This window comes from Manduca sexta, chromosome 23 (assembly GCF_014839805.1).
Source record: "Manduca sexta isolate Smith_Timp_Sample1 chromosome 23, JHU_Msex_v1.0, whole genome shotgun sequence".
NCBI lineage: Eukaryota > Metazoa > Arthropoda > Insecta > Lepidoptera > Sphingidae > Manduca > Manduca sexta.
Genome location: NC_051137.1, coordinates 4129213 through 4144738, shown reverse-complemented (window position 1 = coordinate 4144738; position 15526 = coordinate 4129213). Strand labels below are relative to the sequence as shown.

General features: G+C 35.1%; 2 protein-coding genes across 3 annotated transcripts; both read right to left on the bottom strand.

The window, feature by feature from the left end:
• Window positions 1-649: 649 nt before the first annotated feature.
• Window positions 650-7710, bottom strand: LOC115443683 (venom serine carboxypeptidase). The gene is made up of 8 exons (XM_030169188.2): window positions 7518-7710; window positions 6504-7033; window positions 5954-6066; window positions 4596-4766; window positions 3915-4082; window positions 1942-2201; window positions 1664-1792; window positions 650-902 (listed from the first exon to the last, which is right to left on the bottom strand). Exons 1-8 carry the CDS (start codon window positions 7556-7558, stop codon window positions 701-703), a joined length of 1614 nt encoding a protein of 537 aa, XP_030025048.1. The 5' UTR covers window positions 7559-7710; the 3' UTR covers window positions 650-700.
• Window positions 7711-11004: 3294 nt separating this feature from the next.
• On the bottom strand, window positions 11005-15460 carry LOC115443685. Of its 2 annotated transcripts, none has more exons than XM_037442004.1 (7): window positions 15202-15460; window positions 15085-15121; window positions 14598-14794; window positions 13910-14095; window positions 12840-12903; window positions 11942-12085; window positions 11005-11182 (listed from the first exon to the last, which is right to left on the bottom strand). In XM_037442004.1, the coding sequence occupies exons 2-7, from the start codon at window positions 15092-15094 to the stop codon at window positions 11016-11018; spliced, it is 768 nt and encodes a 255-aa protein (XP_037297901.1). In that variant the 5' UTR covers window positions 15095-15121; window positions 15202-15460; the 3' UTR covers window positions 11005-11015. The 2 variants fall into 2 exon arrangements, with proteins under 2 accessions (XP_037297901.1, XP_030025050.1); XM_030169190.2 differs by having other exon boundaries at window positions 15412-15433.
• Between the last annotated feature and the right edge of the window lie 66 nt (window positions 15461-15526).

Genomic DNA, 15526 nt, shown 5'->3' with positions numbered 1-15526 from the left:
TCGAATACAGGACGAATAAAGTATTTTGTCACGTTTAAAGCGTAGAAAAAATAATTAGTCGTTTATGGCGAAACGTAAAAATATCGATTTGAAAAAGAATTGAATCTGATAATTTTTATTTATTATGGTCAATTAAAAAACTAGAAAGATTATACGTAAATTATAGATGGGAAACATTGAAAGTATTTCAAGTTTTTGTGATGCTGACACACACCATATTATTGTTTTACTAAATAAGTATAGCGTGTTCGTTCTTCAATATTCTGACTACCTTGATGGCGTAGTTATACTGTGTAATCGGTATATGTAGGACTACCGCGCTGAGGGCCTGGGTTCGAATCCCAGGTCGAGCTAAAAACATTGTAACTGAGTTCTATCTTAAAATTACTTACTTAATCACAGCTCGGATTCAGGAAATTGGTAGTTTTTCTCCCTCTTCCCTCGAGCTTCAAAAGGCACATAAACGTGTAGGTCCACCAGATGGACATTGCCACTTTATAATCTTAGAGTGCACATAATAATAAAAATAAAAATCTCAGTCGTGTATTATATACTGCTAGGCACGGGCCTCTTCTACTACTAACAGGGATAAGGACCAGTCAGTTAGTTAGTTAGTAGAACAGTTATAATGACGAATAAAACTCAACAATTAATCATCAATTAATATAATAACATAACAAGTACTTCTTACAGTAAATAATTACATAAATATGACCTTAGTGTGATTCCTAACGAAGTCTTGGATGAACGATCCTTGGAGTATATCAAACCATTTGCTGAGCGGTTTGTCGTGCGTCCACCGCGAGATCAGGTTCTGTATAGCTCCGGGCTGGTCTATTGGAACCATGTGACCAGCGCCACGCACCACCACCTCTGTCAGGCGACCTCCGCTTTTGTGATAACTGGAAACCAACATCCACTTAACTAAGCAATGGTAACACCGAGGGTTAGCATTACCGGTCCTGCTGAAGGGAAACTGAACATTGCTGGCTTATCAACTACAACGGCTCGAGAGGGGAAATGGGGAGAAGAAGAAAATTGGAGAAATACTTAGTTATTACTCAGGGTAGGAGGAGCGAAGGGAAAGAAATTTTTTGCCAAGTTTAAAACAGCATTGCGTGGCATCTTATAGTAAATTCTCCTTCGTGCATTTATTCGGTATGGAATGCACATAATAATAGAAAAGAAGTTAACTAGCATTTGGAGGAGTTCTATGTACAGCAGCGGATATCCTTTGACTAGAGACTTTCCCGCCCTCACACCCACTACAACTCCTATGAGCCAGGATCAGCAGTGGCACGCATTTTATGACACCGAGCAGTGAAGCTCGGCGAGTCTCAGGGAAAACTAATATGTCATTATCCCGCAACAAAATTAATCAAATAGAAAGATAGGGAGAAGTTGGAAACATCAATTGTATATCCTTTGACTAAGGGGTCATCCATTAACCACGTGATGTTTTGGTGTCTTTTTAACCCCTTTCCCCCTGGTGATATGTGGTGAGATTTTATACTAATCTTCCCCCACTTTATGTTACGTGATTTTATTTCCGGATTCCTCCCCCACTTTCGAGCCTCACGTGATTAATGGACGGCCGTAAAGAATAAAAATAAATATTGGAAATAAACCCTGCCTAATTCAGCTAAAAATAATACAAACTTACCCAGCTAGTTTGTTATTGTACATGAATGGGAACCTGGTCGCGTTGAGGAACTCGTTGGAGCCGCCCCACTTCCACGTGCGATAGTTCTCTGAGGTAAACACGCAAGGCAACATCTGATCCAGTTGGCCACTGCAATTATAGATATCCAGAAACATATTGATAAAATGTGGAAGAACTTTTTTGTATAGAACAGGATAATATGTAGAGTATGGATAGAAGTGCAAAAATTATGTACACATTCAGGCACATAAAAACAATAATTAAAATTAAATACTTACCAATACGCCATCACTTTGTAATGATCCAGCAAACTTTCGAACAAATGTTTAGTGCTGCTCAAGAAATCTGGTGCCATCTCGATATTCACGGTCACGTTGATGAAGGAGAACTTAATGTCTCCCACGTGTATCGCCCTTTTCACTTCGGACTTCTTTAGGAACTGCATGTAATTGCCCAGAGCCAAATCGTCTCGTAGGAAATTGTACGCGTGTTTCTGGTGCGTTAGAAGTAACAGAATATGGATGAGACTGACCCATTTCTGAAAAAAAAAATTACAATTTATAGGTAACGTTGCCGCAGCTTCGCCCGCGTGATGTTTTTCTTGTTACAAAAGTCTTTAAAACACTGTACGACACCAGCGCCATCTATTTAAAAAGAGATGATACAAATAATACATTATTTTCTATTGGCAAATTAACGGAATTAAAAAGTAACCTGTGTGTTAATACATTGTCTATTCGTGTGTCAAATTTAATTAAAATCTGTTAAGTTATTTTTACGTTTACTTGCAAATTAACGGAAATAAAAAGTAACCTGTGTGTTAATACATTGTCTATTCGTGTGTAAAATTTCATTAAATTCCATTAAGTTATTTTTGCGTTTACTTGCAAATTAACGGAAATAAAAAGTAATCTGTGTGTTAATATATTGTCGAGTCGTGTGTCAAATTTCATTAAAATCCGTTTAATTATTTTCGCGTTTACTTGTAACAAATATACCTACAGATATCCAATCTTTTTTTAAAAACTTTAGCATTTATAATCTTTGTAAACGTAAGATGAAACTTAAAATCGTCGCCATTGGGTTCTATATAGACCAGACTTTACAACAAACTCTTATAGGTTAACTAAAGTCTAATCCAAAACCTTGGCATCAGCGTTTAATGAACGGTTATTTTTTTAGTTTGTTCAAGAGTTTTTTTAGCGTACTTAATACCAATTGTACGGTTTATGCCGGAGATAACGTCTTGACTCCTTGACCGCAAATTAGTTTCATATCAATATATTGTTTTATCTCTTACAACACAATCAAAATTATTAATTGCGATCTAAAAATATATATTAAGTGTTAATTAAACTTTTAGTATCATTTAATGTACTCCTTACTTATCAACTACCAATACATGTGTAGGAACACACATTTGCGTTCTTAAGTATGGGGTTGTGTAAGCATTCTCTGTTTCATGCCTTCCATATGAGGCGACGTAAGCCTTTATTAGTACAGTACGTCATACTTTTGTTACTACCATCTAAATATTCTCCCACGTGCCTATGCTCTACACCTGGTTCCGAATTTGAACAGTTTGCTCATCGGAATATGAAATTTATACCCCATATAGCCTCGCCCCTATCACATCGTGGGACGGCCATCCATGACGAAAAGCTTACCCTGGCCCTCATCTTAAAAAAGGATACCCCGGTTGTACATCTGCCTACCTACTTTTGTATCTATTTTTATTGATAACCTACCTAAACCTACTGCATTATGGGGGCGAATGGGCAACGTATCAAATAGCAGACCCTGCTCGCCCCCATACCTCTATTTTCGAACCAATCAGTGTGGTCACTACTAATACAAAGTATTAAACTCGGAAACTATTAAAATACCAATTATTAAATCAACATTAGGGGTGGGGGACAGCACCCCCCCACCCCCCGAAAAGAAATCGAATCACAATAGCGACCACACTGAACAACACATAAATTTAGCAAAACAATAAGACCTTCAGTCGAACCATAAGGGAAAAAAAAAACCTACTGCAGGTTCCTTTATTGCTAGCACTTGAGTAGACGCGCCTTGGAGGGTTAATGTTTGTAAAAATGAGGATTACGTATGCGTAAGGGAAGATTAATAAATGATTATTGGAGGTAATAGATATGCAACAGCGTATCATTCAACAATGAAAAAAGTCATAAACTGACATCCGTTAGGTAAACTTTTTTTATAATCCTTTAAATAAAAAAAAACTTACGTCTTTAGCCTCGACGCTACGGTTGTTTGCGATATCTTGTTGGAAAGCATCCATCAAAGGCTTCACTGAGTCCAACTGTTCCTTCTCCAACAGTCCAAAATAATAAAACGATGATGACAAACGCGCTATCATCTCTGGGTGCACATATGCGTTCCCTATTATGAGACCCTGAAAATATGAATGTTATTTTAAATCATTAATAATATAAATTAATGATTTTAAGCCGATTAATTACATAGGTACCCGGCTTTATATTCATATTAATTTAATATTTTAATGACAGGGGTTTTGTTTCTGGCTTTCGAACAATTTGAAGTGAAGAATAGATTTACAAAACAGTGATTATATAATATAATTTGTCTAGGATTTATTCCGAGTTACGGTCTTGTGGACCATTGTAAAAACTACAGCAACTGTTTTCTATTACATTCGTGAAATAAAAAGTCGCCCCCACAACGAAATGTTAATAGGGGACAGAAATAGCGTTCAAAAATGGACAACAACATTTAGTCAACGCAAAGACGATTTCTATTGTTGCTTAAAACTACTATGTGAATGGCAGTTGCTTAAGTTACTGAAAGCACTGCAAACCCATAGTAAAGTAAAGTTTTATAGTACTTAGTGTTGCGTTTTTCGGTTTTCCGTCTGCGCAGTACCTTAATTATAATGAAAGCTAGTCACCTTAAGGTTGATATCCAATCCGGGCGTGTTTCTATGGTTGTAGATCTCCATGCCAAGCGCCGGCACGTATTTCCCAGCGTAGGACTCGCCCGCGATGTACAGCGGTCGTGTGCGTAATTCCGGGAATATTTGAAGAAATTGCTTCAGTACTGAGAATAGATGGTTTGAGTACTGGAATAGATTTATTGATTATTAGGTGTATTAAAAAAGTTAGGTGTGGAACGGACTGCCGGGGCGAATGTCCGCAGGTTCGAAACCCAAGGGCACACACCTCTGGCTTTTTCTAAATATTATGTGTGTATTCTTTGTGAATTATCGCTTGCTTTAACGGTAAAGGAAACATCGTGAGGAAACCTGCATACTTGAGAAGTTCTCTATAGGTATTTCGAAGGTGTTTGAAGTCTACTAATCCGCACTAGGCCAGCGTGGCGGACTAAGGCCTAATTCCTCTCAGTAGTAGAGGAGGCCCGTGCCCAACAGTGGGACAGTATATAATACAAGGCTAATATTATATTATAGGTGCAGCTCACGACTTCATCGGCATGAAACGCTACTTCCGTTACAAAAATTCCTAAATTACTGTAGTGAAGCATAGCACGACATATACGATGCCAGCACTTTTCCCACAGGAGCAAATTACCGGTATAAAAACTCTATAAAATAAACCACGACGTTGTCTATCCAGGGCCCAAATTTTATATGAATTCATTCAGCTTTTTTGAGTTTACTTCTAACAAACATCCAAATGTCGGAACATCCAAACATTTTTTCAATCTTTCGCATTTGTAATAGAAGGAAGATAAGATTAAAGGCATTGAAAACATTGCACAAAAAGGCAATTTAGATGTTTATCGTATTAAATTGATCTGTGCACAATACTGTGCCAATTGGAATAGCAAATTCTGTGTTGTGTGGTTAGAAGATTGTTCCTGGGTGGCAGTAGTCATAAACTTACATGCTTATGTCATAATCTTCGTTGAGATATCTTCTACGAAACAAGGCTGTCGGCGCTTTCGTCTCGTCAGGTAACTTGTTATAAGTAACTTTTACGACATTATCAAAATGGCATCTTATGGTGGTACGCCACCTTATGACGTCACCGTTCCATATTTCACCAAAATAAGTTCAATTACCCGTAAAAGCAAAACAGAGTTACTGACCCATTTTTGTTATTAGTATTGATTACACCTCATTTGGTTTAGATACAAATGTGAATTAAATTAAACAACTGTTCCCAAACATTTAGAATTATTTGGCAACCCGATAGGGTAGACGTAGATATACGTCTTCTCCATCAACCCCAACTGTTACCTGGTGAAGAACTGGTTTGCAATATAAATCAAATATTACATCCTTACCGTAGACATGTTTTTGACGTAGCCCTTTGCGTTGTCTGTGAAACTGAATCCAGTGCCTACTGGGTTGTCTATGAACACCAGTGAGTGGTTCTGCAGCCATGTGTATGGGTTAGCTAAAAAAAAAATGTCTCCTTAGGCAAGTCGTAGCGGATAATCGTAAGGTTCTAGACTTGAATTTAATCTGTAAGTATTTGCTTCATAATTTGTATAAGATAAATCACAGCACTGCTTCGTGATAGAAAACTGTTTCGGCTGAGAAATCAATAAAATTAAGTCGGATCCTTAGATCTGAAAATCACACACACATACACGCATATGCACACGAACACTCATACACACCAGGGCACACATTTTCCTAATGTTTCGTCTCACGTTGTTAACGCGCGGCTTTTGTCACATCGACCATAAATTCTAGACTTCAGGGTGATAGTAAGCAAAAAAAACAATTACCGGACACAACCTTAGAGCGCTGTCGTATCGCTCAAGCAATATATCTACGCCGCTAAGGCAGTCTCAATCAGGCAATTAAATATAATGATAATTAACAGACCTTCTAGTTTGCCAGCACTATTCACTTTAAATGGCCCTATTTCGTCGAACAAGCCGGTCATGCTTGAAGCGCCAGGCCCTCCTTGCAGCCATATAACCCATGGTGAGTCATTCGAAGCCTTCTTCATTGGAAAGTACCAGAAAAATAGATTTGAATTATATTTTTTGTTCACTGTAAAATATCCTGAATAGCTTTCGTAACCAAGAAACAAATCCGGGTCAACCCTACTCGCGTTCCTCGCCGCTTTTACCCGACCTTCTTTGATGTATGGTGTCAATATCAACGCTGTGCCATTATCGATCTTATCATTCGCAGAACAAGGTTCATTGTGAATAGCATTTTGTTTTGTCATAGTACACGTGCTTTGAGAAGGTCGATCTTTATCATCTACAGGTCTTTTTTCGAAGGAAGTTTTGTCTTCTAATTTGTTACTGGTTCTACCCACCGTTACTTTTATATCTTTATTTAATGAATTTGTTAATACGTTGGATGATTTGCCATCTGCAATGGTGGTAACTTTGCAGTATGCGCTGAAAATTACAAAAACTTGAATGTTGTGCAGATAAAACATTTATGTAATTTAATACAGTTTACAATAAATGAGACCAGGATATATATAACGTGAAGTACATTTTTATTATACTTCTTTGTATTATTTTGTTTCTTATTAATCAATGATTCGGACAGCGATACTTTTACGATTTATATCCATGTTAAATTCAATGTACTACACGCTTTCCGCGTTTCTAATAAATCTATATAAAAATGTAGGCGGTACATATATGATAAATATATCTGTACTCAACCGAAGATAAACAACAAATTAGGTACCTATCTGCGCATTTAAAATAAAATACCTACAACTAATATTCTTTGCATGATTGGCAGTTTCAAACGAATAATTTACGCCAGTGGTGCACTCTAGCGGTACAAGAAATGTGAATTAAAAACAAAAAAAAGAATACCCCATAAACGTCTGATGCAAGTACACGCAATTATAATATAAAATCTTACCTGTTCACATAGAAAACTAACAAACACAACACCAGCTTCATTATCACTTTCTTTTTAACCGATTAATCTCTAAAATTGTTTAAAATAAATAATTATGAATTAATTGCGTTTCGATGACATAGTTTTGAACATTGAACGAGTACTGGCAAATGTCACAAACAATATCGTACGTATTATTATCAGTTGAACTACGTGATCCCAAAGTTTGAATTACTTGCGATATGCCCATTAAATTCCACTGAACTAATTATATAATTTATATAATGGCAGAATATTTACTGCTACAATTGGCGCGAAATTGGATTTTGATTAACCAATAGATATAGAATAAAATTGGACAAATTTTGCCAAGGGTTTACGATAGAATGTACGAGAAAATTTAAGTAGACACCAGAAGAATAAATTGGTTAAATAAAAATTTCAAACTGCGTTATACTCTTCTTTTTAAAAGGTCACGACTGATGGAACCTAATTTAACGTTTATTCTATATATTGTTGAATTCGCTTTTATATAATACTTGCAACAGGAAAATGAACAAGTGTATGTACCGTTTGGGTTTTTCACATTAGCTATCACCTGTACCTGATATTCACAGAAAGGCTTAAAGGCTTATTATACCTAACATATTATACAAAACCTAAATAACTATCCACTGAAAACGGCCCGCAATAGTTGTGACATACTTTGCGGATTCCCAGAGGTTTGGCTATAAGGAAACAACATTTGTGTTAAGCGTGTGTCATTTTGTAGATGTAAGTTTCATTTATAAAGGGTTACTTACATAAGTAAGTATAAGGCAAAGACATTAAATAGTACAGATAGTTATACAGACAGTACATCATTACAGACAGTAAATCAGGACCAAATTTGTGCCCAAACAGTTATTACTAATTGGTAATGTCGTTATCCTATTTGAAATGTCCGTGAGACAAGATGTCACAGCGTCCTTAGATATTAATACAAAAATAACATTAACAATAGATACGCTAATAAGCTTATTAAAAAAGTGCAAATCGCGATATGAAAAAATATGAAATATGTTATATTAGTGTTTTAATATTTTGCAATAGATTGAGTATTCCATGAGCGCAATATTTTTTTATGACAATCTTCCTAATGTCTATAATATAAACTTAAGAACTCTTTGTTATAAGTCGATTATCTAAAGCTAGCGTGTTCCATACGTTCACATGGTTCGCTTGTGTAGTGTTTGTGAAAACACGACAGTCTTCGTGGCTCATGCATCAAAAACTTTAAAAAAATTATACCTTGCTGTTATGTTGGCATCTATGTATCCAGCCTTACATATATAAATTCGAAATATTTTTTAATACTTACACTGTAAAATTATATTGTTGTCAACACTGTGAATGTGCCTGCTCTAGTTAATCGATCTATAAATAAGTCCTTTTTACTTATGGAAATCTATTTTGCCCGTGAGCGTCATAGTATATATTTTATTGAGCGAATTAAAACAAAACACACACACATAACGTCGAAGAGGTAGGCAGAGGCCAGGGCACTCATTTGCCATGTGTTCCGCCACACATGGTGGGGAGAGACTAAAGTAGGAGAGGGGGTAGCGATTAACCCATAGTCCAGTCTGTAGCGACTAACTTTTGGACCATACCAGAAATTCTTGCACCGGAACCATAAAACTCTATCTTATGGATTCTGGGCCTTTATTAACTAGCTCTGTGTCCAGATTGACAGGTTCCAAGTTCGCCTCTGTTCTCAACATTGTATGTTTGATATCAATCCATGTGTTCATTAATAACACGCCATTAACTGACATACCAAAGTAATTGATATCTTTATATAATTAGAACATTATTATACAAAATTATACATGTGTATATTACCCATGTGATGCAAGCGGTTAGAAACTTTAGTCATGGACCATCGATACAATTTAATAAATACAACCTGGCATGCGTACATTTTTATTGTATTTAATTTATTAGGGATAAATTTGATGTGGGAATTAATTTCTGAAATAACATAACCAATGCTGAAACTGCATTATCCCTGAGTGTTATAGGCTGCTTCCAACCTAGAGCGGCGATAGCGTAGTTGGGAGTGGAACGGACTGCCGAGACAAATATCCGAAGGTTCAAAACCCAAGAGCACGCACACCAGATTTTTCTAAAACTATTTATTCTTCTAAGTATTGCTTATGAATTATCGTTTACCTTAACGGTGAAGGAAAATATAGTGAGGACACCTACGTATCTCAGAAGTTCTCTATAAGAATTTTGAGGGTATGTGAAGTCTACCTACCCGTACTAGGCCTAATCCCTCTCAATAGCAGAGGCAGTCCGTGCCTAAAGCAGGGACAGTATAAACAAGGCTTACATTATTATCATTTATTATGGAGAATGGACGAGTCGCGAGCAATAACACATAATAAAATCACGAACATCATCAACTCAGAATTTATTGAACAATTTTTAATCAGTGCTATTTATCCAAGTGTTTATAGAGAAGACCCCATGACAGGATTTGGAATCAAATGAAGACGTTTAATAATCATATAATGAACGCGATATAAACTCATTTAGATTTTGCAATTATTGCTAGTAATAATTGTTTCTTTTAATATCTGTGAAGACTCGTAGGTATATGAAAGCGGTCGAGAATCGCCTCACCTCAGTGCCTCGGCAATACCAGACTATTACAATATACGGAAAACCAATACGCTATAAACCAATACGTATGTCCAGTCGGAGTAACTCTTCAAAGCAATAATTACGTATTATTGCTATTTGTAATTGATCTGTCTAACCGCCATTTTTAATAAACTATCCCGATCGCTTATTTTCAATCCATCTCAAAAATGGACCAATCAGATATTTTTTTTAATATGCATACAAATGACTTATTTTGATTGGTTCATTCTCAGAATCGGATTGAAGATCGAGATTGGGATCGTTTATCGAAAACGGTTGTAAACGAGGCTAGGTCTGCGTCCAGCATAATGAAATTAATACTTATCATTTTCAATGAAGCACCATTTATACAGATGTCGCCCTACATGTTTTCTGGCGATTTATTCCAAACTACCCGTCGCAACTTTATCAGACTCGACTAAAGACCGAAAAAAAGTATATCTAACAATTTTTTTAACACCGCTCGGTGTCATAAAATGCGTGCCACTACTGATCCTATACATACAAGAATTATAGTGGTCGGTGTGATGACAGAAGTCAATTTTTTGATCATTCATCGTTGGTTGCCAGACTTAAAAATGCCTCAAATCACAAGTAATTAAATACTATCAATTCCATTCGTGAATATTAAATAAAAGATTTTGGTAGAGATAAAAAGAAATATATATTTTTACTAGATAACGCAACTCAACTTTTGAATTAATTCTATATGTTCTAAGTATATCTTAAGAGATTAATCGCGTCTAAATTCAGTCTAAACCCCCTAGTTCAACTCTCTGATTGTAACAATAACTTATGGGTAAAGAAATAAAAGAAGTTCTGTTCATTTTAAATATTTATTCTATTATTAATTAAAACATCTCTGATGTGGCTCATCACATCTGCTAGCCTCGTTATTTCACTCGCTATAGTTTGTATAGAGTCGGTCAGCCTCTTGGAGTTTTCCAGTTTTTCTCTCTCTAAACGGAGAAATTCTGTAGCCTCGTTATCATTTTCTGCAAAAGAAAGAAATACGTTAATATTGTATAATTATTGAAACTATGCTAATATATAAAGTTCAAGACTTTGTTTGAACGCGTTAATCTCAGGAACTACTAAACCGACCGAGATTTAGTTTTTTACCAATAGAAAGTTACATTATCCCTAAGTGCTATAGCCAGTATTTTTGGATTAATTAGCATTAACCGTATAAAGTGAATTAGCATTTCACAATTTATACGGTTGTTTAATTTTGTGAAGTGCTAATTAATTCGTGCGTTAGCGCGCTTCGCAATAGCAACACAAACTTGCGCGCTCTCCTTAGTATTATATATTACACATTAATGCTTATGCTAACGCGGCCTGTTTTGAATGATGGATTGAGCGAGAAAAAAGGCACGATAGATGCGTTGCGCGGAGTGATTCAATAAATTGTTCATATTTTTTGAAAATTACTGAATATTAGGCCCGATAATATTGCACCTATTATATCTGAATAGAGAATTCAGATATAATATGTACTTATAATACTTAAACTTATTCCGTTGATTGCGTGCAAATTGCTAATACATAGTGGATTTTAATTCATTCACACAATTTTAATTCATGCGTCATATTAGCCTTTAGCATTAGCATGGTTATTTAGCATGCTAAAGAAATTAATTCGAAATAGCATTAATTGCCATCACTAATAGGCAGTAACAATTTTATTCCGGAAAAACTTCCATGTATGCGTCAAGAAATATGCTCATAAATAAATATAGAAATTATTATACCCGTCTCGTCAATGTGTCCATTCTTCTGCCGGCCGACTCTGGGCTTCCTGTCGATTGGGCTGCTCTCACTGCATTCCTCCATGTCTGACGTGTCCTTATATGAATGTTTACGTTTCCGACCACGACGAGACCGAAGACGTGTTTCTAAAAACATTAGAAAAAATATACATCCAGAACAAGGTTTCATTTGTTATAAATAAAAGATTATAGATCGTACTAGTGAGGTCGCATCATCCAGTTGAATGAGGGATACCTTTGCTAGTATTAATATATTACATATTTTTTTATTCCTTGTTTGTTTGTGTTAAAAAGTGTGCCAGTAATATTTTTTTTTTCAGAGATTCAAAAGTACTCTTAACAAATTTTTCATATTTATACGAACTTTGAATCACAATGACTGCCTAGGTGGCGTTGTTGTATTGCGTGCGCGGTACCATCAAAGTTCTGAAGTTCCAGGTTCGTATCCCACGTCGGACAAAGTAGTATGGAGTGTGGAATATATGCTCGATATGGCGAGACGTTCGCCCCCTATCACATCATGGGACGGAACACACTTGGGGGATAAAGGCATGATGTGTGTTTGTGTATGAGTGTGTGTATATGTGAGTGTCCTGAATTTCAAACAACTGCAAGGGACTACTCACACTAATGGTCATATAAATATGTATATATTGAATAGAAAAATAATATTTACACCCTCTTAATAAAAAAAAATCCTATACAAAAGGCGCAGGCGCATTATACGTCCATGGTTAATAATTTTATTCTAAAATACAATTATCAATCTAAAGATATTTTAGGAACTAGAAAGTGAACCTAGTTGCATAGAATTCCCAAGCCAAAATATATACAGACATTCATTTTGTGAATTTAATAGCCAATATTTCATTAAACATACCACAATACTGATTTGCAGCCGGCTCTTCATTGTGATAACTATCTGCCTCCTCTTCTTCTGTAGCCTGTTATATAAAGACCATAAGGGATATAATGCTGTAATCCCATTTAAATTACCATAAGAGATAAAACAACTCAGATAACACTTAATCTAAGTCCTAAACCACATTGCCATGGTAATCAAGAGGGTAGTAAGTCAAAGGCGGCCAAGTTTTTAATTATTAATTTGGTATGCACATTAAACAAACTCTTCCTATTTAGGTTTTATACATCTAGGTAAATTATACATTAATATTTTTGTTTGATAAACAGCAGTAAGAATGATAAGATAATCTAGTTACCCGGGTAATAGAGCAGAACCGCCTTTTCTGGCTTACTGCCCTCTCTATTGCCACGGCAGCAGAAGCCGTATGGAACTTAGGGGGAAGTGAATGGGTCAACCACCTAAGCTTCTTTCTTGCAAAGGGCAGAATGTTTCACAAGGGTGGAATCTGGTCTATGGTATATGTTATTGTAAATTCTATGACTGTCTTTGTAAAGAGAAAATAAATGATAATAAATAAAAATATTACTTTTCTTTGTCAATTGTGTAAATAAGCTTCACAACAATCTGTTCAATCAATCCAAAACCTAACAATATTTGAACTCATATCAACTAACAATATTGACCACGACCATGAATAATATTTTTGCCTGTTAACTTGCTTATTGTATTAATTTAATATCAAGATATTTTATTTTACTCTTATTTTTATGTATTTTACATATACTTATTAAAAACTTAGTATTTTGAATGGTCAATGCTACTTATTATAAGAGGAGAATACCACAAGGCATGGAACCTGCTAGTATCTTTCTTTAAAAAATAATAAATAATATTAGCACTGTATTATAGTATACTGTCCCACTGCTGGGAACAGGCTTCCTCTATTACTAGGAGGGATTAGGCCTTAGTCCACCACGCTGGTCTAGTGTGGATTGGTAAACTTCACACACCCTCAAAATTCAAATACAAAATATATGCTAGTTTTTGATTCTAAAATAGTATTATTTCAATTCAAGATGTCATACCCCATCAGCAAGTGGATCATGTTTAATAATGATCCCGTCTACTGCACCATCTCCTATAATACTAAGTATGGTCTCTTCCATGGCAGACAGCTGCGTCACACCATCAGGTGGTGATCCATGGCTGTCCTTAGCTGCTCTCAGCTCCAATGCTCGTCTCCGAACCCTGTATTTCCAGTCACACCAATACTGTAAGCATGGAAATAAAATTGACTAAAGTATTAAGCTTTAAGTACATTATGGTTCATAGACACAGTGTAGAGTGGCACCATATGTATATGGCACAATATTCTTTTTAAAATTATCTATGAATACTGGCAGTAGAACGAAGGATATTAAAATTAATGTAATAGCAAACTAATAAAATTGTTGAGATGTAAGCTTTTAAATAATACTGGCCAATTAGAATACAAATTTTTATAATGTTAAATATTTAAATTAAGAAATTTATATTGTTCTAATTTTATTTTATATTATTTTGTTTCTTTTTTTTAAATAAATGAAGTATGTTTGTACCAATTTGGATAATCTTAAATGCACCAGTTATTTAATAATGTATGGATTGCCTTTATTTTGCAAGTTTTTTTTTTGCAAAGATTAAATTTCTAAGCATCAAACATTACTATTTACCAATACAGTGAAAATAAATAATGAATTTAATTAAGAATAAACAGTAAGTAAATATTTTTACCTTAGACCATCCTTTTCCATCCTTTATCGCTCCATCTTTAAAGACATTAAGTTTCTTGGCGCACAGGTTCCATATTTTAAGAGTCTGTAATTTGCCTCTTCTTCCTCTGGTAAGGCCTTTCGCCAATTCATTGTGTTCTTTGAGAAAATCTAACAGGGCATTCAACTGGTCGAAGCTTACTTGTCTTTTTTTAAAGTCTGAAAATTAAAAAAACTTTTTTCATTCTTTAATCTTTAATATCTATATATATTAGGGTAAATTCTATATTTCAGTAATTTGCTTGAATCTCTCACAGTTTCATGTCGTTTTATGAGAATAACTAAGAATTTTGTGAAAATATACAGCATTTCACTAGGGACCCCAGATATTGTATTAGATTTTTGATTGCGCGAAATTTTCAAATATACTACAATAGGGGAATGAACTCATGATTTTCTGAAGTAGATAATGTGTGCAAACGATTAACAAAGATATCAAACGTCCATACCAGAATCCATTTTGGTTTTGTTCGTATTACACTGAAACTAATTGCATGGTTTGGTTATCATTTCACAGTAACTAAATGATGTATACAACAAATGAATATTCATTTATAACTTATTACTTCTATGTGTATTTTTATTTTATCGTTTTAAAATCGTCTCGGAAGTCACATAGCGCTGTCGTCACTGCAAAATCTGTTTTGCCGACGATATGACGAGGACAGCAAAATGCGCGCGCATTATTTGTTTTGATTGATTTATTCTTTAGTTCTTCAGCGCTTCAATCACTTGAATAGGAAATGTTCTATTCATTTAATATTTTTTGTACTCACCAAACTTTATAACAAACAAGTATTCAAAACAAGAAATTGATATCTGATTTGACAGTTTGCGCTAATTACCAACGTAAAAATCAAATCTCAACAAAAACAAACATTATTTTTATTG